Here is a 26,365-nt window from a genome sequence, read left to right on the forward strand (position 1 = left end):
TTCGTTACTTTTACCGCGATTGCTTTCAAATTAAACATTTGTTAGTTTAGTATATCTGTTAATGACTGTGCCAAGTTTGATCAAGATCGGGTGACTATATCATATAGCTCCCATCGGTCGAAAACAGTGACTTTTGTAAATAACTTCATTACTTTTACCACGATTGCTTTCAAATTAAACATTTGTTAGTTTAATATATCTGTTAATGACTGTGCCGAATTTGATAAAGATCGGGTGACTATATCATATAGCTTCCATAGGAACGATCGGTGGAAAACAGTGACAATGATCAATATCTTCGTTATTTCCTATGATTGTAGGCCATTCTTTCGCAAACATAAGCCTTTTTAGATAAAACGTTCTTCCACATTGATGGCTAATAGGTAAGTAAAGAGTTACCAAAAAAGTTGCAAGGGTATACAAACTTTGAAGCGGTCGAAGTTAGCCCCGGCCCTCTGGTTTATTTATTTATTTACGTCAACTAACACAGCAGTCGACGAAAAAGCTTAAGCTAAAGATAAATAGTAATTAAATGAAGAAGGTAGCTTAGATTTATACACAACTAAACATCACCGACCCGGTGGAGGTATTTTATTTGCACAAGGTGCCAGCTATGCCCCGATTCACAGCCAATGTGGTCAGGGATGAGTTGCAGCCAATCCAAGTCCAGAATATTTTCATTGGTTTCGCTGTAGATGATTAAAAAGTATAGCGCGAAGAGAAGTGACAGAAAGATGAGGAGAGATAATGTGAGAAAAGTGAAGAGAGTAGTTGGTCAGACATTTACTAAGGTGAATAGGAAAAAAGTTTCTGGTCTGACGTGAGGGAACACAAAAATATAGCGTATCTAGTAAATTGGTAGAAATGACTTCGCCGTTGACTAGTTCATGGAGAAAGAGAATGCCAAAAACAAGCCTACGGTTATAAAGTGAAGTAAGATTAATAAGAAGAAGTCTGTCAGAATAAGAAGGTAGGCGAAGACCCCGAAACTTAAGGAATTGCTTCTGTACCGATTCAATACAACGCTGGTGAACATCATATTGCGGGTTCCACACTGGCGAGGAATATTCTAGAGTAGGGCGAACTAACGAAGTGTATGAAACCTTTGTTACATAGGGGATCATCAAATTCTTTGGCCCAACGTTTAATGAAGCCAAGAAGGCTGCCTGCTCTATTGCTCTATTGTTTGTTACTATTTTTCGATTAAGAAAAGATATTACTTTTCCCTTAAAAATTCAAATTTTTCCCATTGTGAGTATAATAGAAAACAAAATAGTTTTTTGTTAATAAATGGTTTTTACATTATCGTAATACATTAATTGAAAGTCTGAATTCAAAGTACAATGCGTGTTAAATCATTTTTTGGTAATTTTATAAGCGATTTTCTTACCATTAACCTAAATTCTCTAACACACGTTACGTATACGCCATGTGCTCTGCACATTTCATTCGAGCCTCATATTGAAGAAACAGCATCCCTGGAATCTTGATCGATTTTAAAAGTCAGGTGGATAGTAACCTTTTTTCTGTGATTTCCCACATTGGCGAGCAATTTTTATTTACAGTATGTGTGCTCGGCAATTTTACACTTCGTATGTAAAAACCAGAGGGCCGGGTCTAACTTCGACCAACTTCAAAGTTTGTATACCCTTGCTACTTTTTTGGTAACTCTTTCCTTACTTATTAGCCATCAATGTGGAAGAACGTTTTATCTAAAAAGGCTTATGTTTGCGAAAGAATGGCCTACAATCATAGGAAATAACGAAGATATTGATCAAAGTCACTGTTTTCCACCGATCGTTCCTATGGGAGCTATATGATATTGTCACCCGATCTTGATCAAATTTGGCACAGTAGTTTATAGGCATAATAAACTCTCTAATATTAAGTTTTACCGTAAATGCATAGAAAATAACGAAGTTATTGAGAAAAGTCACTGTTCGTGACTTTGGGGTTTGTATGGGAGCTATATGATATAGTGGTCCAATCCGGCTGAATCCGAGATATACAACCCCTGCAGTATATACAAGCCTATGTGTATGTGTGTTTCAGCTCTGTAGCTCTTACGGTCTAGGAGGAGTTTGCGTTGATCCAGACGGCTGATCAAGAATGTACATACTTTGTATGGTCGGAGATGCTTCGTTCTATGCGTTGCACACTTCTGACCAAAATTAATATACCCTTTTTGCAAGGGTATAATGATAAATATCAAAGAAGTTAAATTCGGCTATGCCGAAGTTTATATACCCTTGCAGTCCTTGACAATAATAATTTTACATGTCCAAAAAAAAATTCATCAATATATGTACAAACAAAACAATTTTACTCTTCATACTATGTACAATTTGTTCTTCTTCTTCCCTCATTCCCTAAGCAAAGCAACGCACGCATACACATACAGTTTATGTAGCGTTGCGTCTGTGTGTGTATGCATGTGCTCTGTTTATTTGATGATGACGTAGTAGGCAGCAAGCAGAGCTGCCGGCAGCGATTGAACCGATTTATATAGACTGTAACTTGTGTTCTATTTATCCGATCAGGGTCAAATTTTGGGATCTGAGATTTTATATCAAATTCTATTATATTGGTGAATTTCATGGGGATACTCCAATTTTTGCAAAAATTTTTGTTCCAGAGCTATATGATATAGTAGTCCGATCCCAAAGATTTTCATACTTTATCTCACCCGGGTAAAAAAAAGCTCCCAAAAAAAATTTCATCCCGATAGCTCTTAAGATGGCTGAGTAAAACGCGTACGCACCGACGGACAGACGGACAGACGGACAGACGGACAGACGGACAGACGGACAGACGGACATGGCTATATCGACTTAGCTTCTCATGCTGATCAAGAATATATATACTTTATGGGGTCGGAAACGTCTCCTTCTGTGCGTTACAAACATCTGACCAATTTTATAATACCCTCTGCAAGGGTATAAAAACGCCGAAATTGCCCTGTTTAAAATAATAGCAGCAAAAATCGATAATGTTAAATGTGACATCTAAATTTAGTTTATAAGTTCATCTATTAAATTTATTATTTTCCTTATGAACTAATACTTGGTTGTGAACCCGTTATTAGCTAAAACAGCTAGTATATCCACGTATACATTTGCATCCATAATCCCAATAATCATGTGGTAGGGCCTACTCCGGCATATGAAAAGCAGGCCCATATTGATATTTTCAATCCACCATGTTTTACTGTCTTTAGAGTGTGGTTAGGTTGATATTCTGTGTTTGGGAGGCGATGGACATATTGTCTGAATCCAGTTTCACCGAACAATGCACAATACCCCCACAACATTTCGCGGATCTTCTCCAGATTCAGTTGATAGTGATGAAAAAAAAAAAAGACATTTGTGTTTCAACTTTGATTCAATAATTTAAATATATTTATGAATTTGTTGCTAACTTAAAACAATACAATAATTTATTATTCTTCTAAGATAAGTCTAGTAATTTGGAATGATTAACCAACCAACTTCAGTCTCAAAAACTTAAATATCTATGATAAAGAATCTCTTTGGCTTAATCGACTTCCTCAACAGTGGGTCCAGAGTAGCTACCAAATCCTCCAGCCTGCTGACCACAGTTGCCACCAGATCCAGATCCGGCCGGCTGACTGGCAGACTGATGCATTCGTGTCATGATCGGCGAACAGTGTTTGGTGAGCTCCTCCAGTTTGTGATCGAACTCTTCTTTTTCGGCTGTGGTGTTAGTATCCAGCCATTTAATGGTCTCGTCACACTTTTCAATAACAGAGGACTTGTCTGTCTCGCTGAGCTTGTCGGCACTGGCCTTCTCCACAGCCTGTTTCACGTTGAAAACGTAAGACTCCAAGCTGTTGCGGGAAGAGATCCGTTGGCGCTGTCTCTCGTCCTCATCGGCATAACGCTCCGCATCGTTCACCATTCGGTCGATATCAGCTTGCGACAGACGTCCCTTGTCGTTCTTGATCGTGATATTCTTGGCCTTGCCCGTGCTCATCTCCTTAGCGGTGACATTGAGTATTCCGTTGGCATCCATGTCGAATGTGACTTCTATTTGGGGAACGCCTCTAGGTGCCGGAGGAATTCCAGATAGATCGAAGGTTCCCAGGGCATTGTTGTCTTTGGTCATCACTCGTTCGCCCTCGTAGACTTGAATAGAAACTCCAGGCTGATTGTCGGCATAGGTGGAGAAGGTTTTGGTTTGCTTGCAGGGGATCCGGCAATTGCGTTCGATCAATTTGGTCATAACTCCGCCAGCAGTTTCTATGCCAAGTGAGAGTGGTGCCACATCCACCAGAAGAACGTCCTGGATCTTGCCGCTCTGGTCGCCACTGAGAATAGCAGCTTGGACAGCAGCTCCATATGCCACAGCTTCGTCTGGGTTGATTGAGAGGTTCAGACTCTTTCCGTTGAAGAACTGTTGGAGCAGGCTCTGCACCTTGGGAATCCGGGTGGAGCCGCCCACAAGTACAATGTCATGGATTTGTCCCTTGTCCATCTTGGCATCATTTAGAGCCTTCTCCACAGGCTGTAAAGTATTGCGGAAGAGGTCGGCACACAGCTCCTCAAAACGGGCACGACTTATTTTAGTGTAGAAGTCATGTCCCTCGAACAATGCGTCCACCTCAATGGTGGCTTCTGTGCTGGATGACAGGGTGCGCTTGGCACGTTCAGCCGCTGTGCGAAGGCGCCGCAGTGCCCGTGGATTTGACCGCAGGTCCTTTTTGTACTTGCGCTTGAATTCATCGGCCAAATGTGTCACTAGTCGGTTGTCAAAGTCCTCTCCGCCAAGATGTGTGTCGCCGGCAGTGGCCCGAACCTCAAACAGAGATCCTTCGTCAATAGTTAGAATGGAAACATCGAAAGTACCGCCTCCCAAGTCGAATATCAACACATTCCTCTCTCCCTTCAGATTCTTGTCCAGGCCATAGGCCAAAGCCGCCGCCGTTGGCTCGTTAATGATTCTCAGCACATTTAGACCAGCAATATGGCCAGCATCCTTGGTAGCCTGTCTCTGGGAGTCGTTGAAGTAGGCTGGCACTGTGATGACTGCATCTGTGATGCTCTGGCCCAAATATGCCTCGGCTGTCTCCTTCATCTTGGCCAGCACCATCGAGCTAATCTCCTCGGGCGCGAAACGCTTCGACTCGCCTTTAAACTCAACTCCCAACTTGGGCTTGCCTCCATCGCTGACCACCTTGAATGGCCAGTGCTTGATGTCCTCCGCTATCTTGGGATCGTCGTACTTGCGGCCTATCAAACGCTTAGCATCGAATACTGTGTTCCTTGGATTCATGGCCACCTGGTTCTTAGCGGCATCGCCTATCAGGCGCTCCGAGTCGGTGAATGCCACATAACTGGGCGTCGTCCGATTGCCCTGGTCATTGGCTATAATCTCCACCTTTCCATGTTGATAGACACCCACGCAGGAGAACGTGGTACCCAAATCTATTCCGATTGCAGGCATTTTTTTCCTTTGTTTTTCTTGTTGCTTTACTTGGATAATTTACTTCTTGAATGATTCTGTTTTGCTTGAATTTGTAAATTAACTTGTTTACTTTTTAGTTTGTTTAAACAATTTTAGTTGTTCGCTTTTAACGTTTAATGTTTTTCAGTTGCTTAGCTTGTTCAGCTAGTCGCTTGTTTTGTTTTGCTTGTTTCTGTGATGTATCACTTCGCTTGCTTGAATTGAATTGCTGCGAAGAGAAATTGTCGGCCCTATTTATACCTGGCCGCTCTCTTTCGGAAACTTCGAGGCGTTCTCTTCTCGAACTCTCTCGAACAATCGACAGATTGATGTGAGTGTGAAAGGGAGAGAACATATCTGGCCCGCAATATGTACTGCTGAGAGGGTGGAAATTTCTCAAAAGTATTTTTTTCTCTTTTTTTCTACCTACCTCAACAATCATTGCCAATTAATATTAGATTTTAGGTTCTGGAAGATTCCTTCGTGCTTTGGTTTGGTTTTGATTATAATTAAGGTCTTTGGTGGCTTTAGATGTGACACTTTTTTCTGCTGATCTCAACTCACGTGAGTTAAAGTTTAAACAAGTTTTGCGGTCGTTGACCGATTGTGAATAGTGGGATCTGATATTTTTATGAATGGGCTGCAATACATACATATTTATGTATGTATGTATGTACATGTACATACATATGTAGTTATGTATGTACATACATACATATGTGCTCATTTGTATATGAATGTATGTATGTATGTAAATCGTACATACTCAGGATGGACAACTGCATTCCAGGCGTCTTCGAACATACTTGTACCATAATTCGTACATGCAACGGGATCGGCTATATTCATAGCCTTTTCAGCAAAAAATTGCGATTTACATGCTTGCAAATCGCGACGGCAATCAGGATCCATTGGATTTGTTGGATCGCACTGTCTGCATATTGGGACTGCTGGAGCAGTGGTTCCAACTATGACCAGTGCTACTAAAAATGACACGAGTGCTATTTTAATAAAATTCATTATTGAAATCGAGAATAGTTCTTTTTGATTCGTTTCTGCTCTTATATACAATTTGTCAGAGCTTCTATTATCAGCATTCTTTTTCCAAATAATTTGAAACGGAAAAAATTACAGTTTTTAGCAATGAGATTGAACTTCATGTTGACCCTCTGAGGGCAAATGATTTGACTAGACCAGTTGGTGTTTATGGAATTGCATTATCGACCTCTTCATGGAAGTTTGTAGGATATTTTAGCTTGTTGTCAAACTGTTAAAAAATAAGTTCAAGAATCCTGTTACAAATAAATGTTAAAAAACACAATAATCGAATAAAATTTCATATATGTACATATGTAACAATCTTCTTCATTTCCTTTCAGAGTAAATAAAATTTGAACTATTAAATTAGGTTCAATTCATAAATTAATCCGGTTCCGATTTACATACATACATACATTCATATACAAATGAGCACATATGTATGTATGTACATACATAACTACATATGTATGTACATGTACATACATACATACATAAATATGTATGTATTGCAGCCCATTCATAAAAATATCAGATCCCACTATTCACAATCGGTCAACGACCGCAAAACTTGTTTAAACTTTAACTCACGTGAGTTGAGATCAGCAGAAAAAAAGTGTCACATCTAAAGCCACCAAAGACCTTAATTATAATCAAAACCAAACCAAAGCACGAAGGAATCTTCCAGAACCTAAAATCTAATATTAATTGGCAATGATTGTTGAGGTAGGTAGAAAAAAAGAGAAAAAATACTTTTGAGAAATTTCCACCCTCTCAGCAGTACATATTGCGGGCCAGATATGTTCTCTCCCTTTCACACTCACATCAATCTGTCGATTGTTCGAGAGAGTTCGAGAAGAGAACGCCTCGAAGTTTCCGAAAGAGAGCGGCCAGGTATAAATAGGGCCGACAATTTCTCTTCGCAGCAATTCAATTCAAGCAAGCGAAGTGATACATCACAGAAACAAGCAAAACAAAACAAGCGACTAGCTGAACAAGCTAAACAACTGAAAAACATTAAACGTTAAAAGCGAACAACTAAAATTGTTTAAACAAACTAAAAAGTAAACAAGTTAATTTACAAATTCAAGCAAAACAGAATCATTCAAGAAGTAAATTATCCAAGTAAAGCAACAAGAAAAACAAAGGAAAAAAATGCCTGCAATCGGAATAGATTTGGGTACCACGTTCTCCTGCGTGGGTGTCTATCAACATGGAAAGGTGGAGATTATAGCCAATGACCAGGGCAATCGGACGACGCCCAGTTATGTGGCATTCACCGACTCGGAGCGCCTGATAGGCGATGCCGCTAAGAACCAGATGGCCATGAATCCAAGGAACACAGTATTCGATGCTAAGCGTTTGATAGGCCGCAAGTACGACGATCCCAAGATAGCGGAGGACATCAAGCACTGGCCATTCAAGGTGGTCAGCGATGGAGGCAAGCCCAAGTTGGGAGTTGAGTTTAAAGGCGAGTCGAAGCGTTTCGCGCCCGAGGAGATTAGCTCGATGGTGCTGGCCAAGATGAAGGAGACAGCCGAGGCATATTTGGGCCAGAGCATCACAGATGCAGTCATCACAGTGCCAGCCTACTTCAACGACTCCCAGAGACAGGCTACCAAGGATGCTGGCCATATTGCTGGTCTAAATGTGCTGAGAATCATTAACGAGCCAACGGCGGCGGCTTTGGCCTATGGCCTGGACAAGAATCTGAAGGGAGAGAGGAATGTGTTGATATTCGACTTGGGAGGCGGTACTTTCGATGTTTCCATTCTAACTATTGACGAAGGATCTCTGTTTGAGGTTCGGGCCACTGCCGGCGACACACATCTTGGCGGAGAGGACTTTGACAACCGACTAGTGACACATTTGGCCGATGAATTCAAGCGCAAGTACAAAAAGGACCTGCGGTCAAATCCACGTGCACTGCGGCGCCTTCGCACAGCAGCTGAACGTGCCAAGCGCACCCTGTCATCCAGCACAGAAGCCACCATTGAGGTGGACGCATTGTTCGAGGGACATGACTTCTACACTAAAATAAGTCGTGCCCGTTTTGAGGAGCTGTGTGCCGACCTCTTCCGCAATACTTTACAGCCTGTGGAGAAGGCTCTGAATGATGCCAAGATGGACAAGGGACAAATCCATGACATTGTACTTGTGGGCGGCTCCACCCGGATTCCCAAGGTGCAGAGCCTGCTCCAACAGTTCTTCAACGGAAAGAGTCTGAACCTCTCAATCAACCCAGACGAAGCTGTGGCATATGGAGCTGCTGTCCAAGCTGCTATTCTCAGTGGCGACCAGAGCGGCAAGATCCAGGACGTTCTTCTGGTGGATGTGGCACCACTCTCACTTGGCATAGAAACTGCTGGCGGAGTTATGACCAAATTGATCGAACGCAATTGCCGGATCCCCTGCAAGCAAACCAAAACCTTCTCCACCTATGCCGACAATCAGCCTGGAGTTTCTATTCAAGTCTACGAGGGCGAACGAGTGATGACCAAAGACAACAATGCCCTGGGAACCTTCGATCTATCTGGAATTCCTCCGGCACCTAGAGGCGTTCCCCAAATAGAAGTCACCTTCGACATGGATGCCAACGGAATACTCAATGTCACCGCTAAGGAGATGAGCACGGGCAAGGCCAAGAATATCACGATCAAGAACGACAAGGGACGTCTGTCGCAAGCTGATATCGACCGAATGGTGAACGATGCGGAGCGTTATGCCGATGAGGACGAGAGACAGCGCCAACGGATCTCTTCCCGCAACAGCTTGGAGTCTTACGTTTTCAACGTGAAACAGGCTGTGGAGCAGGCCAGTGCCGACAAGCTCAGCGAGACAGACAAGTCCTCTGTTATTGAAAAGTGTGACGAGACCATTAAATGGATGGATACTAACACCACAGCCGAAAAAGAAGAGTTCGATCACAAACTGGAGGAGCTCACCAAACACTGTTCGCCGATCATGACACGAATGCATCAGTCTGCCAGTCAGCCGGCTGGAGCTGGATGTGGATCTGGTGGCAACTGTGGTCAGCAGGCTGGAGGATTTGGTAGCTACTCTGGACCCACTGTTGAGGAAGTCGATTAAGCCAAAGAGATTCTCTATCATAGATATTTAAGTTTTTGAGACTGAAGTTGGTTGGTTAATCATTCCAAATTACTAGACTTATCTTAGAAGAATAATAAATTATTGTATTATTTTAAGTTAGCAACGAATTTAAAAATAAACAACTTTTTTATTATTAGAGTAAAAAACTTTCCCACGCGTTTGAAAATTTGAAGAAAAACGTGAAAGGGATTAATGCTCTTTAGTAGGAAATACTTATTGGGATAACCTTTTAATCAAATCAAAGTTCGAGTACATATTTTTACTATATTATCTCTTGATGACCAACGTCATAGCACTACAATCGATAGTAAGATAGATTATGATATTTTCGGAGCATATAAAAGGGGGGTAGATTAAAAAAATTTCACATAACCGAGATATTAGTTGAATGAAAGCGTCGACGTTATGGAAACTCTGTCTTTATGGCTTTGTATTTTTGGCCTGGTCTTTGTGGGGGCCACGACCACAGTTAAAAACTCCATGAACCACAAAGAGCTTGTGAATCTTGGTGTAGAATTTGGCCAATATATTCTGCGAAATAATATTAGTGAAATGAGATGGGATATACCCAGCCAGCAAGATCTGCTGTGTGTTGCCGATATGGCCCAATGGACGAGTAGTATTACTTCTGGAAGTTATTGGGCACTGAAGAGTAAGTGGATTACCTGATATTTTATTATTCTAGCATTTATTTTCTGTATCCGTGAATAGTGATCGACTCCTGGGGTTCTCTTCCATCTGGTTACCTAGTTGGAAACGTGGTAGATTTGGGCAATTATGATGAGTGTGTTGGCATACGAAAGGTTATAAGCTCTAGTCATCGCATCAAGGGGAAATACTGTTTCCTTGAGTTACCCATTGCCCAGTGGTTTGGTGTGGACAATGAAATTCTGAAATACACCAATATGAAGATTGCTACGTGTTTTCCTGCCTCATGCTCGGCTAAGACTATGGATAAGTTTCTTGGCCAAATGCTAAAACGTTACGTAAATTGGGAAACTACTGGATTGGGCAGCATCGACGAGTCTAGTTGTCGAACAAATGAGAGTAAAGCTCTCGATGGATTGACCATTTCTATCATGTATCTATATGTGTTTCTCCAACCCCAAAAACCTTTTACATTCCATTCCTTACAGTGTCCTTTTGTCAGTGTTTGGCGTTCTCATGGTTTTGGCTACGCTCACCGACTATTTCATTTTTACGGATAAGAGTAAGTAGCGTATACGTGGACTCACTTCAACTTTAAACTCTACTTCTGGTCCAAAGACATTCCATCGCTCGTAATAGTGTTTTCGGCACGTTTCAACTCCCGAACACTTTTCCGTATCGTGGACAGGAGCAATTCGTCTCCAAATGTGATCAATTGCTTAGAGGGCATACGTTGCCTGTCGCTTATATGGGTTGTCTATGGCCATGAGTACGTGTTTGCCGTGAAGAAACCAAATCTAAACCAGTCACAATTATTCTGGGTAAGTTTTGCATGTCGGTTACCTTATCATGTAATTCTCTATTGGATGGTTTCACAGTGGTTCGAGTATGCCTATTCTAGTTTCATTCTGCAAGGCACTTTTACGGTGGATACATTTTTCTTTCTCAGCGGATTATTGGTGGTGCTGGTTACGCTGCGCTCCATGGAGAAGTGTGTATCATTTCCTACACTGAAATAAATGATCCGTTTCAATTGTTTTTGCATTTGCAGGAATAAGGGCAAACTAAATATCCCCAAGATGTACCTGTATCGTTATATCCGCCTCACACCCGTGCTTGCCCTTGCGATACTCATGTATATGAAAATCTTGCCACTGCTAGGAAACGGGCCTATATCTTCTTTCTTTAACTATAATGTTTGTGAACGAATTTGGTATCGAACTCTGACGTATACGCAGAATTATGGAGTAACGGAGATTGTGGGTAACGAATTGGAATACGGACGACCATTTGTACTTCATATTCTTGTTTTTACAGTGTCTGCCGCATACTTGGTATCTAGCCGTGGACATGCAATTGTACCTTCTCTCCCCCTTGTTCCTCATTGCCCTCTTCAAGTGGGGTAGGAAGGCAGCAGGTGGGATTTGTGTTTTAATGCTAATGCTTTCGGCATGCCTCTTTGCCACCATGATGATAGGCAAGTATTCCCTTCAGTTCAATTTGTAAGTCCATCAGAATCCATATTTCGATCACCTTTTTATTCGTCGCCCATCCCTCTGTTTAAGGAATATGAATATCATGCTCGCTGCGGAGGCCATGAAGAAACTTTATTTGGCAACACACACACATGCAGCTCCCTGGCTAATAGGTTTTCTCTTTGGTTATTTTCTCCATTCGAGTCGTGGCAAAAGCTTCCATCTAAGCCGTTTTATCATCTGGATAGCTTGGATCCTCAGTTTGGGTATGATTTTCACATCACTCTTTAGCAAATATGCCTCTGCGCAATGGAGAGCTCCGGCAATGTCGACTCTCGAGGAGTCTCTGTATTATACACTCACCCGTGTGGCTTGGCCTCTGGCTCTGTGCTGGATAGTTTTCGCCTGCCTGCAGGGCTACGGAGGAATGGCTAACAGCTTCCTCTCGTCACCATTGTGGCAACCACTCTCCCGGCTCTCCTACTCCGCCTATATCTGGCACATCTTCCTTCTGGAAGTCCACCACATGCAGTTGCGTTCACATACATACTTTTCTGACTATCAAATGGTAAGCTGAATGCACATTCCGAAAAGAAACTTCTAACCAATTTACTAATAGATGTTGAATTTCTGGTCTGACTTTGGATTCACCCTGTTAATGTCCTATGTTGTGTACATTGTGATTGAGGCACCTTTGGTTAGTGGATTGACCCTACTGCTGCCCAATCGTAGGTCCAGTCTCAAGACACAACAAAATGTGAATGGACCTCCATCAGGCTTGAACATGTCAAGGGAAGCATCTGCTACCGAACGACATAATCCACCTTCAAAAGAATTGCCCCCGTAGCACTAATGACCAAGTCAATCATTGCTTATAATCTATTTAATAATAAGTAGTTTCATTTTGTTTTTAAGTGCACAATACATTATTATTGCCTATATCATGCTGTCTGGCGAAACCGAAACTACGGATCATTGAAAAACTCTTCAGTTTTCGATAGGTGGCTATCAACGGAAACTAAATCTCGAAAGCGTAACCCAATAGTCGTGGAGAAGATATTCAATTTCCGGCATAATCTTAGTAGTAAGCACAACGATTGGATTAAGATATGATTCTTTTCTAAACTGATTGTGCAAATAAAAAAAACACAACTCAGAAGATTTAATAAAACATAAGCGTTCTGTATTTAAATGGCAATCAATCTTTATGCAAGGGTATACAAAATAGATAATCTCAAGTGATAAAGTTTCTTTTAATTTCCATTGACACTCGTGATATCAGGAATTGGGCTGAACTTCAAGTGGCCCGTCTTATTATTTGCGGAGATTGTTTTTACCCTACACCATGAATGATGTTAATCGGCACTTGAATTAAATTTTTAAATGGGCCATTTACATTGATAAAGCTGTGGCATACTTTTAGGCTTTACTTTCGTGTACAATAATTGTCACAAAAAATATGCAATTTAGTTAAGTTGTAAAGTCTTGTTGTAAGTTGTACTTTAAATAATACATTTTTTTTAAATCTTTTAAAATTAAAATCCGATAAAAAATCTATTAGGCATCTTGATGCAACGGCTTTATGCCCACGGATAGCAAATTGCAAATTGGACATCCAAATGCTGCAAAACACGCTTAATTAAATTCGCAAATTGGAATCGATAAAAAACAGAGGAGAAAAATTAGGACATAAATTACTTATTTCCCAGTTACTTATTTCGTTTGAAAATATTTTGTTTGAATTTTTTTAATTTTCCCCTAAGCCTTTTTCCATTTCAGTGGGCTGAAATATATTTATAAATTTAAGAAGTTTAAAAATAAATAAATAAATAATATTCTAAACGGTTTAGTTGGTATAGATAGCAATGTAGTGTCTCAGTTACTTATTTCGCGCACCTTACTGCTAAATTACACTGATTTGAAGACGTGTTTGCCATAACTTAAAGTCAAAAAACTCCATGGTGGAATACCTTTTTTTTTTCTAAAGCACTTCACTGAGATATAGTTTTTTAGCACTATTCCCACATTTCTTGATAATCGTTTTGTCCAGTCACATGAATCGAAAAGTATTAAATTGCCTTTTACCTCTTAATAAATTTGATGGCCTTGATGTCAAAAAAAACTTTAGAGAAAAAATGAGTTTACAAGCTCGTTTGGCTGTCGTTTCGACAGTTTCGATTTCATCGTAATATAGGACTACCTTCCATCTTAGAATCTTTTCTAGACAGAATCTGCTCCTCGCGACTTAGAGATGATAAGAAAAACTAATTGCAGATTTGGGATCAGCACACAAAAATATAAAAGCAACTCATTGACGACACTTTAAGTCGACTTCCTTATCCTTTTCATTTAAATTTGATCCACATGCATATTTTCCATAATAACATATTTAAAAATAAAATACAGGTGGCAATCAGTTTTTCATTAGTATGCAATCTAGAACAGACATTAAATTAATCTATGAAATGTAAATTTTAAAATCGTGTAACCAAAAATCGCAATGCAAGAAATATTCCTAATTCTAGCTAAAGATTTAGACTCGTGTGACAAGGAAACATTTTTTATAATTCAGATGACATGACGCGTTAGTATTTTGCCGCGATTAAAAAAATTAAGACGAGTGAACAATTTAAATTATCAAATCAGTTATATAGTTTCCAATGTTGTTTAATTAAATGTGCACTCATCTTAAAAAATGTTGAAGATTGCAAATTCAACTCGCAATGCTTCAAAAGAAAGAAAGTCAAAAATACGACACAAATATTTGTTTAACACAACTACAAATTATAATCAATTTAAATTGATTAACATGTTTGATTACAGTATGCCTAAATATACTTAATTCTCCTTAAATACGACAAGATTAATGCTATAGCTCGATTAGTAGCCAAATTTCTCATTTAAATGTGTTATGCCATCGCCACTTTGGTCAGCTGGAGGGACCCACTTGGCATATTTTTCGCTATCCTCATGTTGTGCCAGCTCGTTAATGTCCATGTCCACATCCAGACGTGGTTTGTTGCGCTCTCGATGTCTTGGACGAGTCTTTTTCTGGGATACCGCATCCTCGACAGATTCAGCAATCACTTTGGATGTTTTAGATTCTTGGAAAGCTTTAGTTTCAGCGGGAGTAGATAGTTGGATAGATTCAGTTTGCGTGGGAGTATTTTCATTACCAGTAACAAGTTCAGCCGAAACTTCTTTTGTGATGGGAGGGATCTCCAATTGCGATTCGTTTGTATTAGAAGACTCAAGGCTCTGTTCATTCTTATTTGTTGATGTTGGCGGTGTGGCATCTGGTTTTATTTCCAACTTGGCAGTTTTTTCTTCTTCTCCCTCCTCCTCCTCCTGTTCTATTTCCTCTTCATCCGAAGCGAATGCCTTTAAGTGGGAAGTGACTTGTGTGCTTGGAGTGGCTTTAACTACTATAAATTTGCTAAACTGGTTCCGTTTGCCAATCATGGGTAGTTGCTTTTTAGCGGTACTTTCCTCTTGGGTGGATGGTATGGTCTCCTTTGCAATAGTAGAGGAATAGGGTAGAGCAGTTGGTTTCGCAATTTTGATCAGCCGCTCGATCTTTAGCTGTTCGACTTTGATGCGTTGTAAATCCAACTGAGAAAAAAAAACAGATAACTTAAAATTGTTCGTGTCAATTTGTTTTAGTTCAATTACCCTAAGTTTTTTAATTTCCGTCTTGTCGACCTGCTCTACATCCTCGGTCAGAGTGTCCATAAAGTTATCTAAATCATCGCTGGCCCGTTGCTGTTTAAGAGTGAGTTCCTTCTGACGCTTTTCTCTTAACTGATATGCTGCGATCTCCATATTAATTTTTTCCATTTCCAAGTGGAGTTCGCATTCCTGTTTTAGCTGCAAAACGAGAAGAAAAACCACATTATTCTATTGGACTATTCGATAATGGATATTAATCTCATACCAAATCGTCATAGGTCAGAGTTTCACACGTGGCTGCGTTTGCTTTGCGTTGTTTTTTGCGGGCCACATCGCCTGTGCGATCCCAAAACTCGTCCTCATCATCAGAGTCTCCAGCCTTGACCAGCTTACGCTTCTGTGACTCCTGATTTGCCTGACGCAACACGCCATGCCTGTCTAGAGTCCGACAGGCGTCCAAGGCGCACTGCACCACGCAATCCTTTTTACGCCCCTTGTGAGTAACCTCTACAACGATGGGCCTCCCATTTGAGTCATCTATAGGCAACTCAACACGGCATACGAAGGAACCCTGCGACAGTTCATCGCACTTGTACTCTAGGTGTAGACCCTCACGTTCAAAGAATCCCCGGAGAGTGCGCTTGGGGTCGTCGAAAAAAAGATCTTCATTGTTGGTAGAAGCATAGGGATTATGCGTGAGATCGGTTTCCTCGTCGGCATCATCGCCCATACCCCAGGAAACGCCTTCGTTACGTTCCCGTTCCTCTGCTTCCACGGCTTGACGTGTTTTCTCTGCAATACTTGCGGCTGCTTGCTGTTCACGTTGCTCCCGCAGTTCCGTGACGGACAACTCTGATTCTGGCTCTTCGTCTTCGCTGGGACCCTGTAGTATGTAAGCCCTTGTACTGCCGCCCAACTTAAGCATGTGACCCACTCGCATGCGTATGAAAACTTTCGACGGCACCCGTTGTTTGTTGAGAAATGTGCCGTGTGTGCTTCCCAGGTCATAAATGTACCAGCCTTCGGGCTGTGTTGGTTTAGCGTCCCCCTCCAGCGGCTCATCTGTTGTGGTTTTCGGTTTGTACTGCAGCACAGCATGATACCGGGAAATAGTGGGATGAGCAGCCGCCACATCGTTCTCTGGGAGTCTACCAAATGTCCAGACGGCCTGGTTCCGTAGTTTTACCTCATCGATAATTTGTCCTGACTTGAGCACCTCGAACTTGTAATTGTGTTCGGCATCTGGCTAAAATATTTAATGTATAATTTAACCAAAACTTGTCCGCTTCTTATACGTTTGACAAACTTACTAAATTCGGCTGTGACCATTTGGGAACTTTGTAAGGGCACGAGACAGGAAGAGATATCTTCGTTATGGTCAATTCCGCATCGTTTTTTGGCTTTTCCACCACGACAGGCTTCAGCTTAGGCAGCGGAGCGGGCACTTTAAACTCGTCCATGCTGCAATTAAAAAAAAACAATTTCTGTCTTCAAAGTAAACAATTGCAACAGCTGACTAAAAATCTCACTCAGTGTTGCACGCTGACATGATATCGTACTAACGCGTATTGAACTACCACAATGAAAAAATAGCGGCTTATTGCCAACTAGTGTTGCCGTACTTAGCTCTTCTCCCGTTATTTTTGGCTTATTTTATTTTCTTGATCTTAGCTTTATTTGGCTTCAATCTAGCTGTGTTGTAAGCAAAATACTTAAATCGAATTAAGTGGCAACACTTATGCGGATGCGGCCCGCAATATTTGTTTTAATTTTTTTTTTATTAAATCGTTTATTTATAATTTTATTAGGAATTTTTATATTATAATTTTAAATAGAATATTCAAATTTAACAATGGCCTTTTCCCAGTCTTTTGACTTTGGAGATAGCACTATGATGCAACTGGAAAACGATCTAAAGTCCACGAATGCCAAGAAACATATTAAGCCGAGGGAATCTAAATATGTTCACAACCAGCAAAAAAATTCCAATGCCAGCTGCGACAACTACTCCGAGTTCTTCAAGGATTCTTTTCCATATGTGGAGCAACTGTCCAAGACAACGACGCCCAATAAAAATCGGTCGATGATGCGCGTCTCCCAAATAGAGGCTGCTCTAAACTCACCTGCCTCTGAAAGTTGTGGCAGTCCTTCCGTCTTTGAAGCTCAAATTTGTACCGAAGATGTCTTCGGAACAGATGGAGAATCTCACCCGGACTCCAAGACCAAAGAGAAACTTCAGTTAGACGAAAGCAGTTTTTTATGCCCAGCTCTTGATGAGCAGGCGTCACAGCAACTTCAGGAAGATCTTAAGCGCAGTCGCTGTGTACTAGTTAATCAGGATGTAGAGTATCGCCGGGTATCGAACACATCACCACGACTTAGCCAGAATCTAAGCAAAATGTCACCCAATCAGCTTCGTGTGTCCCCCACATCCTCAACCGGCTCAAATGTTTCAGATGCCAATGAAGTAGTGGTGGATGTGGAATCCCTTAGATCCATATCCGCTTGGAATCTACCGCACAGCGTGCTCAGCGAGTACAAAAAGAAGGGAGTCGTTAAGATGTTTGACTGGCAGGTAGAGTGTCTGAGCAAGCCGCAAGTACTCTTTGAATACCGTAATCTAGTGTATTCAGCTCCCACCTCTGCTGGAAAAACCCTGGTGAGTGAAATCTTGCTGCTAAAGACGGTACTGGAACGGAACAAGAAAGTCTTGGTTATCCTGCCATTTATCTCGGTGGTGCGGGAAAAGATGCTGTACCTGCAAGATCTTCTCACACCCTCAGGCTATCGGGTTGAAGGTTTTTTTGGTGGTTACACGCCTCCGGGTGGTTTTGACGCCCTCAATGTAGCCATATGCACAATCGAGAAGGCGAATTCTATAGTGAACAAGCTGCTTGAGCAGGGCAAGCTAGACGTGATCGGCACTGTGGTCGTAGATGAAATACATCTCATTTCCGACCCAGGCCGTGGCTATATTCTTGAACTTTTGCTGGCAAAGATTTTGTATATGTCGCGGAAACATGCCTTGCAAATCCAAGTGATCACAATGTCGGCCACTTTGGCTAATGTGGAATTGCTGCAGAGCTGGCTGAATGCAGAACTCTATATAACCAATTATCGGCCAGTGGCTCTTCAGGAAATGATTAAAGTAGGCACTCAGATCTATGATAATAATTTGCGAGTTCTGAGAGATATCAAGGAAACGTCTGCGGTGCCTATGCTGGGTAATGACTGTGACCATGTGGCACAATTGTGTATCGAAACACTACTCGAAGGCTGCTCCGTTATAGTTTTTTGCCCCTCGAAGGATTGGTGCGAGAATCTAGCTGTCCAGCTGGCAACTGCAATGCACACTCTGATTAAGTCGGGCTCCGAAGTGGGACAAAAGCTGCGCACGCATTTGAACCCGGCAGCCATTGAAGACGTTAAGCAACAGTTAAGGGATATCCCTACAGGTAGGTAACCAAAATGATTTGGCTCTGCTTTGATTGCTCATCGAATTTGTTTTGCAGGTCTCGACGCAGTCATGTCCAAGGCAATCACCTATGCCTGTGCTTTCCATCATGCTGGTCTGACGACAGAGGAACGAGACATTGTCGAAGCGAGTTTTAAGGGCGGAGCTCTCAAAGTTCTTGTGGCCACCAGCACATTAAGTTCTGGTGTCAATCTACCGGCTCGTCGTGTGCTCATCCGTTCCCCGCTTTTCGGGGGTAAGCAAATGAGCTCGCTAACATATCGCCAAATGATTGGCAGAGCTGGTCGCACGGGAAGAGACACTCTCGGCGAATCGATATTAATCTGCAATGAGAGTAATGCCCGGGTTGGCAAGGATTTGGTCACCGCTCAACTTAAGCCCATCACATCGTGTCTGGAGATGGATGGCAGTGTAGGTACACCACAGACAGCATCTGTCTTAAACTTAAGATCTGTTTGAATTTTAGACCCATTTGAAGCGAGCCTTGTTGGAAGTCATATCATCGGGTGTGGCCAGCACCAAGGATAATATAAATGATTTTGTCAATTGCACTCTACTGAGTGCCCAAAAAAAAATGCTCGGGCCCCCCACTACCACAGAAAAAGATGACGAAGAGGGCGAGGGCGAAAAATGGACGGATTACATAAGTGATGCGCTAGATTTTCTGATGGAATACGAGTTCATAAGACTACAAACAGACGAGGAGGCGGAAACATCAAACTTTGTGGCCACCCGCTTGGGAGCCGCTTGCCTGGCCTCTTCCATGCCTCCAACTGATGGCTTGATTCTCTTCGCAGAGTTGCAAAAGTCTCGTCGCTGTTTCGTCTTGGAATCAGAGCTTCACGCTGTTTATCTAGTGACACCTTACTCCGTGTGCTACCAATTGCAGGATCTTGATTGGCTGCTCTACCTGGACATGTGGGAGAAACTGAACCCTGCCATGAAGAAGGTGGGTGAGTTAATTGGCGTCAAAGAAGCGTTCCTGGTTCGAGCGATGCGAGGTCAAGCCAAGTTAGACTACAAGCAAATCCAGATACACAAGCGGTACGCATTACATATTCGTTATACCATGCATCCATAGGGTGAAATGTGATACTAAAGCCACCAAAATGTATGAAACAGGCCAACTCCGAGTCCCTCCGTTCTCCGAGTCCGTATGAAAACGCACGTCTCGGAAAATAAAAGAGGGAAATCGAAATTTGATTTATAGGCACGCTTAGTGTGTAGGCAGATCAATTTTATTTTAAACTTTTGACATGCAATTTCAAAAATTTAATTTTTTCAAAGACTGAAAATTTAAAGCCACAAAATTTGGGGATGTGTCACCTAACTAAATTTCGTGGTAAATTCACGAACATTTACTTTTTTTCTATAACTTCGTTATTTTCTTTGCTATTGTCATAAAAATTAACATTTATCAGTTTTGCATATCTATTACTGACTGTGCCTTGTATCCTGATCGGGTGACTATTTCAGTGACTTTTATCATTAACGTCGTTAGTTTTGACGCAATTCTCAAAAAAGTTAATTATTGTCAGTTTAATATAAGTATTAATGCCTGTTTCAAATTTGATCGAAATCGGATAACAATTATATATAGATGTCGTTTAAACAGACGATAAAACGATGTAGCATGACATGCGGCGTTTAAGTTTATTAACAAAAAAATCCTGCACGGATATAGAAACTTTTACGACGGAGTTAGTTGAAGTTAATCCTCTGGTTAACTGATTGCGATGCGGCGAATCAGAATGCAATTGTTAAGACTTGCTCCGTTTTAAAAGATTTCTTAACTGAAAAGTGTAAAAATTGGGACTTTGAGTCAGTCAAACAAATCTTGCAAGTTAGCAAGTTAGGGTTAGTGTTAAAAGAGTAGTTGTAGTTGTTTCACTTGGTGCATGGTATACCCAAGTCGACGCGAAGACATACTTACTACGTTTTATTATATTTTAGCTTTTACACAGCGTTGGCACTCCAGGAATTGGTGAACGAGACGCCCATCAATGTGGTGGCCCACAAGTTTAAATGCCAGAGAGGCATGTTACAGGGTCTGCAACAGATGGCCTCCACATTCGCGGGCATTGTTACCGCCTTCTGCAACTCGTTGCAGTGGTCGACTCTGGCCCTGGTCGTATCCCAATTCAAGGATCGCTTATTCTTTGGCATTCATCGAGACCTAATTGATCTGATGCGCCTTCCGAATTTGACGCACAAGCGAGCCCGTGCTATACACGATGCCGGATTCACCAATCTGGTGGAATTGGCCAGCGCCGATGTTTTGCTCCTTGAGAAGGCTTTGTTCAATTCCCATTGCTTCGATACGGCCAAGCAGCTGGAAAATGAGAATGCCCAGGAAGCAGCTAAACGTAATATGGCCAGAAATGTCTTTATTACAGGTCATCCGGGGATGTCTGTGGCAGAGGCAGCCAAATTGCTTATCCAAGACGCTCGACAGTTCGTTCAGTATGAAATCGGAGTGGGGAATATCAAGTGGACGCAGACAGAGGAGGGCACTACTACGACAGATTTGCACATGTCAGTAGAGGACACGCACCATAACAAAGTAAACCACTCAATACCCAAACGCAAGATGTCAGAAGGATTAGATTCATCATCAAATGGGCCGTCGCCCTTTAAGATACCCAAGCTAGATAAAGTTGTAGACAAAGCCAAGGAAAATTATTCAACGAGCATTGCCAAGGATTCGGTCAGAACACCAACGGGAATTAAGTCAAGTAAAACTTCAGGATCTACAAAACAATTTTTCGCACTGAAAACTCAAAATCCACCTCTCCGTGGCACGGAATCGTCTTTGCCCCAGACCCCTAATTCTGTACCTAAATCTGGTTTTAAGCCATCTCCTATTAATGCCCATTCCGCGTGTGATCTTGGTATTAAAAGTGCGAGGTGTAGCACTAAAAAGCCTGCAGTTTCAGCAGATGACCCCAAGAGAAAAACTGCAGTTCCCAAGCAATCGACCGATACTACCATTCCAACAGTTACCAATGAAGCATCGCGACCTGGGACCCAAAACCCAACAATTCAAACAAATTCCCCGAAGCCTGTCACTTCAGCATTTGTAAAGGAGTCACAAAAACCTGCAGCTTTAAGTTCTGTCACAGGAAATACAAAAGATAGACCCACTTTATCCACCACAGAGAATCCTGTGATACCAAATCCAACAAATTCCCGTAACTTTGATATGGAACAACCAAGTACAAGCAGTGCAGCTAGCAAAGAGCTGCTAAGAAGGGAAATCGCGGAACGTCGTCGTTTGGCTTTGTTGAAAATTAACAAGAAACGTGCTGAAATGGAGAATGTTGGCCAGAGAGTGCATGTGGACACACCTAATGAGATTCAAGTCTCCACAAATATATCTTCTGTTATCAACACAAACAAATTAGAATCCCAAGTCGGTCGCAGTAAAGTATTGAACTCCCAAAAAGAGACACGGATGATGCCAGAAGTATCTCCAATTATAACTCCAAAGAACACAGTTCAAGTCTCCACAAATATATCTTCTGTTATCAGCACGAACAAATTAGAATCCCAAGTCGGTCACAGTAAAGTATTGAACTCCCGAAAGGAGACACGGATGATGCCAGAAGTATCTCCAATTATAACTCCAAAGAACACAGTTCAAGTCTCCACAAATACATCTTCTGCTATAAGCACGAACAAAGTTAAAACCCAAGTCGGTTGCAGTAAAGTGTTAAATGCCCATACGCCACCGAGTTCATTTCTGAGACGTAGCCCACGCAATCAACAGCCACCGAAGAGTAAAGTCCCTGCAGAGGAGGATCTTTTTATGGTCGATGATTCCTTTATGCTTAGTTCTGCTGTGACTGCTGCCATAACAGCAGCCGAAAGCAAATTCACGTTGCCAACTGCCAATTCGGAGACAGACGAAATCCCAAGCTCACAGCCGAAGGAAATGTCAGAGTTGGGTAATGCCAACGGGCAGACGCCATATGCCTCGCGTATAATGCGCTCCTATCAGCTGCGATCTCAACGCTTGCAAAGTCCTCAGCCAAGCCCAAAAGTCTGCGAAACTGAGACGGTTTCCACTGAGAGTGTTGGCTCCTCTATGGAACTCTCTGAGATGTCCTCGTCAGAGAGTTCTTTAATTAAAAATCCATTGCAATTAAACGCATCACATATTCTGAGTGCTTCCAAGGATGATGATGTGCCATCTAGTTTTAATTCCATCGACATTGTCGACATCTGTGGAAGTCGAAGGCTATTTCAGGCAGCAATTCAGATGCTGCACGAGGCTCCACGTTGTGGATTGAGTGTTGGACTTCAGATGCAGGCTGGCAAAAGAAAACCGTTGATTGGAGCAAATCTACTGATCAACCAAGTGGCGGCGCAACAAGAGGCAGCGGCCACTTCCGATGTGCTGTTCGAAGTGGATGACAATACATTTTTAGCATGCTTATCGTTTTGCCTAGCCGACAATGTGGTCTACTACATGAACATGCAGCAGGAGGGAAAGAAAGAAGCTGTGGGCACTCAGTTGAAGGTGGAGCAGTTGATCAAATTGTTGACTCGCCCCGAACTGACGCTTATAATGCACGAAGGCAAGGAGCAACTAAAGATCCTACGTCATGCAATGCCGCAGCTTTCGAGGATAGCCATAAAATTGGAGGATCCCAAAGTGGCCAACTGGTTACTGCAGCCCGATAAGGTGCTCAGCTTCCACAACATGGTAAATGAAGAATAATATTGTAGTACTTCTTCTGAAACTAATTCCAATTGCTTTCAGTGCCAGCAATTCGCACCCGAATGCAAGGGCTTGGCCGATCTCTGTGGGAGCGGACGAGGCTACAGTAGCTACGGTCTGGATGCCAGCAATGCCATTTTGCCCAAAATTAGAGCATCAGTAGAAGCCTGCGTGTCCATGCATATACTCCACGGTCAAATTGAGAACCTTGAGAGGATTGGTACTGGGCAACTACTCAAGTTTTTCCGAGGTAAGAGTCTGAATGAATACCGATAACTTGTAATAAGCAATGTTTACCTTTAGATCTCGAAATGCCCATTCAGTTGTCGCTCTGCAACATGGAGTTCACTGGATTTCCGGCCAAGCAAGAATCCTTGCAACGTCTCTCTCAGCAAATGCTCAGCACCATGAAGAAATTGGAAGCCAAGATCTACGAGTTGCATGGATCACGTTTTAATCTGGGTTCCTCTCAGGCCGTGGCCAAGGTTTTGGGGCTCCATCGCAAGGCCAGTGGCAAGGTGAGCACCTCTCGGCAGATTCTTGAAAAACTGGACTCGCCCATTTCTCAGCTAATAGTCAGCTATCGAAAACTGAGCACTGTATTAGCAAAGAATGTCCAGCCACTGCTCAAGTGTTGCCAAGACAATCGCGTCTATGGGCAGAGCCTTTCCTATACAGCCACCGGACGCATATCCATGTCAGAGCCGAATCTACAAAATGTTGCCAAAGATTTTGATATCAACTTGGACTCGGAGAAGGTTAACATCTCCTGTCGTTCGGCGTTTATGCCCATGGACTCCAAACGTTGCCTGATTTCGGCAGATTTTTGCCAATTAGAAATGCGAATCCTGGCCCACTTGTCGCAGGATCCAGCTCTGCTAGATGTGATGAATTCACCACAGGATCTGTTCACAGCTATTGCCGCCCGATGGAATCATATGCACGAATCTGAAGTGTCGGAGACACTGCGCAACGGCACCAAACAGATTTGCTATGGAATCGTTTATGGCATGGGCATGCGCAGCCTTGCCGAGTCATTGAAATGCACAGAGCATGAAGCTCAAACGGTTTCGGAACAGTTCCATCAAACGTATGCTGGAATAGCAGCCTATATCCAGAAAGTTGTCAAATTTGCTCGCAACAATGGCTACGTGGAGACCATAACTGGACGAAGACGCTATCTGGAACACATCAATAGCGGAGAACTGCAAATGAAAAGTCAGTATCTTAAAAATATCCACTTCCGTTTCCACAAAAGCAATTTATTTTTTGCTCACAGATCAGGCCGAACGCCAGGCCATTAACTCGACCATTCAGGGCTCGGCTGCAGATATTGCCAAAAGTGCCATCCTGCGGATGGAGAAGCATTTGCTTCGTTACCGCGAACGCCTGGGTATAGCGGAGAAGTCTGTGAATTTGGTTTTACATCTTCACGACGAGCTGATCTTTGAAGTGCCTGAAGATAAGGCCAAGAAGATAGCCAAAGTTTTAAGTCTCACCATGGAAAGCTGCGTCAAACTGAGTGTACCTCTCAAGGTGAAACTGAAGATTGGTCGCAGCTGGGGTGCATTGAAGGAAGTAGGAGTCTAAGCAATTTGTAAATTTTTTCTTTAATAGTTTTTACATCAAATTTTTAGCACAGAATTTTTAAATTTTTTTAAAATGTGGTAATTTATTGACTTTGCTTCGCTTGCCATTCCGTCCAGGAGCCGGCATAAGATTTTGCGCTGCAATTTTGATTGTTAAATAAATTAACATTGCAAAATACACACGTTTATGAGAAATAAAACTTACTTGTGAAAGCCCAAAGTACGAGCCAAATTGGCAGCACGAGCAGCCCGACCGCCGGCTTTGCACGAAAAGATCAGGACGGCATCGACTGGCGGCTTGGAACGTCCATAGGATTTCTCGAAATCAGCCTCGGGCAGGTTGAGGGCCTTCTCCAAATCGGGAACTGTCAGAAAAAAATAAAATGAGCGCATCGCAACAACTTAATCCCCTGGATTTTGGACTCAGAGAGCTCCTGATTACTTACGCGGAATGTTAATGCTGGCCGGCAGCGTTCCCGTTTCATTCAACTCCGACTGGTTTCGCACATCGAAGAGGTACTGATCTGGATGATTGGGAATATCCTTGACGTCGTCGTAGGTAGCCATCGCCGAAAAATTAAATCCAAAACGAAAATGCTTATCTTCCTAAAAGTACGCCGATAATTAAAATGTTTCCCTGCCAACGATATCAACAGCTAAACTTAGGGCGGGTGACTTGAAAAAGTTATCGCCTTTCGAAGCATAGGGATAGCCAAGCGAGTAAATAAAGATGACTATATCAAAGAATCGTAGAGTACGCATTAGAATTTCAAAACACAATTTAGAATGGTATTAAATACGGGGCTTGAGGCGGCCAGGAAAGTTGAATGGAGATTATATCATATATTCTAGGTAGACATCTTAATTGGTGGTAAATTAACTCATTTTTTATAGTCTTAGCTTAGTCAATGAGTAAATGTTATTCACTAAAGATATGCTTTGATTCACGTGTACTCATTTACTTCTTCACTTACTCATTTGTTCAGTTGTTTTTATACCCTTGCAAAAAGGGTATATTAATTTTGGTCAAAAGTGTGCAAGGAAGCATATAAAGTATATATATTCTTGATTAGCACGACGAGACGAGTTCATATTTGCATATCAACCCCCTATTTCAATTATTGCAAGGATATAAACAATTGGATAGTAAAAAATAATAAAACATCAAAGGAAA

The 26,365-nt window shown here is 42.1% G+C and overlaps 6 protein-coding genes across 6 annotated transcripts; 3 read left to right on the forward strand and 3 right to left on the reverse strand.

Annotated features, from left to right (window-relative positions):
• Positions 1-3,375: 3,375 nt before the first annotated feature.
• Positions 3,376-5,674, reverse strand: LOC137582733 (major heat shock 70 kDa protein Ab-like). The gene has a single exon (XM_068297385.1). The coding sequence runs from the start codon at positions 5,461-5,463 to the stop codon at positions 3,535-3,537; it is 1,929 nt and encodes a 642-aa protein (XP_068153486.1). The 5' UTR covers positions 5,464-5,674; the 3' UTR covers positions 3,376-3,534.
• A 1,766-nt stretch (positions 5,675-7,440) lies between these two features.
• Positions 7,441-9,758, forward strand: LOC137582849 (major heat shock 70 kDa protein Ab-like). The gene has a single exon (XM_068297571.1). It carries the CDS (start codon positions 7,657-7,659, stop codon positions 9,589-9,591), a length of 1,935 nt encoding a protein of 644 aa, XP_068153672.1. The 5' UTR covers positions 7,441-7,656; the 3' UTR covers positions 9,592-9,758.
• Positions 9,759-10,164: 406 nt separating this feature from the next.
• Positions 10,165-12,776, forward strand: LOC137582288 (nose resistant to fluoxetine protein 6-like). The gene is made up of 9 exons (XM_068296767.1): positions 10,165-10,264; positions 10,324-10,693; positions 10,749-10,822; positions 10,879-11,081; positions 11,139-11,251; positions 11,312-11,519; positions 11,578-11,762; positions 11,826-12,303; positions 12,355-12,776. Exons 1-9 carry the CDS (start codon positions 10,165-10,167, stop codon positions 12,580-12,582), a joined length of 1,959 nt encoding a protein of 652 aa, XP_068152868.1. The 3' UTR covers positions 12,583-12,776.
• A 1,722-nt stretch (positions 12,777-14,498) lies between these two features.
• On the reverse strand, positions 14,499-16,950 carry LOC137581924 (kanadaptin). The gene is made up of 5 exons (XM_068296326.1): positions 16,934-16,950; positions 16,715-16,865; positions 15,670-16,650; positions 15,408-15,602; positions 14,499-15,347 (listed from the first exon to the last, which is right to left on the reverse strand). Exons 2-5 carry the CDS (start codon positions 16,862-16,864, stop codon positions 14,616-14,618), a joined length of 2,058 nt encoding a protein of 685 aa, XP_068152427.1. The 5' UTR covers position 16,865; positions 16,934-16,950; the 3' UTR covers positions 14,499-14,615.
• Positions 16,951-17,137: 187 nt separating this feature from the next.
• PolQ (DNA polymerase theta) lies at positions 17,138-25,373 on the forward strand. Its single transcript, XM_068296325.1, has 7 exons — positions 17,138-18,859; positions 18,917-19,290; positions 19,346-19,923; positions 20,833-23,587; positions 23,645-23,852; positions 23,906-24,820; positions 24,882-25,373. Exons 1-7 carry the CDS (start codon positions 17,257-17,259, stop codon positions 25,190-25,192), a joined length of 6,744 nt encoding a protein of 2,247 aa, XP_068152426.1. The 5' UTR covers positions 17,138-17,256; the 3' UTR covers positions 25,193-25,373.
• Positions 25,197-25,824, reverse strand: LOC137581925 (rhodanese domain-containing protein CG4456). The gene is made up of 3 exons (XM_068296327.1): positions 25,638-25,824; positions 25,397-25,556; positions 25,197-25,329 (listed from the first exon to the last, which is right to left on the reverse strand). Exons 1-3 carry the CDS (start codon positions 25,756-25,758, stop codon positions 25,275-25,277), a joined length of 336 nt encoding a protein of 111 aa, XP_068152428.1. The 5' UTR covers positions 25,759-25,824; the 3' UTR covers positions 25,197-25,274.
• Positions 25,825-26,365: the final 541 nt, after the last annotated feature.

The sequence above is a fragment of the Drosophila tropicalis genome, unplaced genomic scaffold (genome assembly GCF_018151085.1).
Source record: "Drosophila tropicalis isolate 14030-0801.00 unplaced genomic scaffold, ASM1815108v1 contig_859, whole genome shotgun sequence".
NCBI classification, from domain to species: Eukaryota; Metazoa; Arthropoda; class Insecta; order Diptera; family Drosophilidae; genus Drosophila; species Drosophila tropicalis.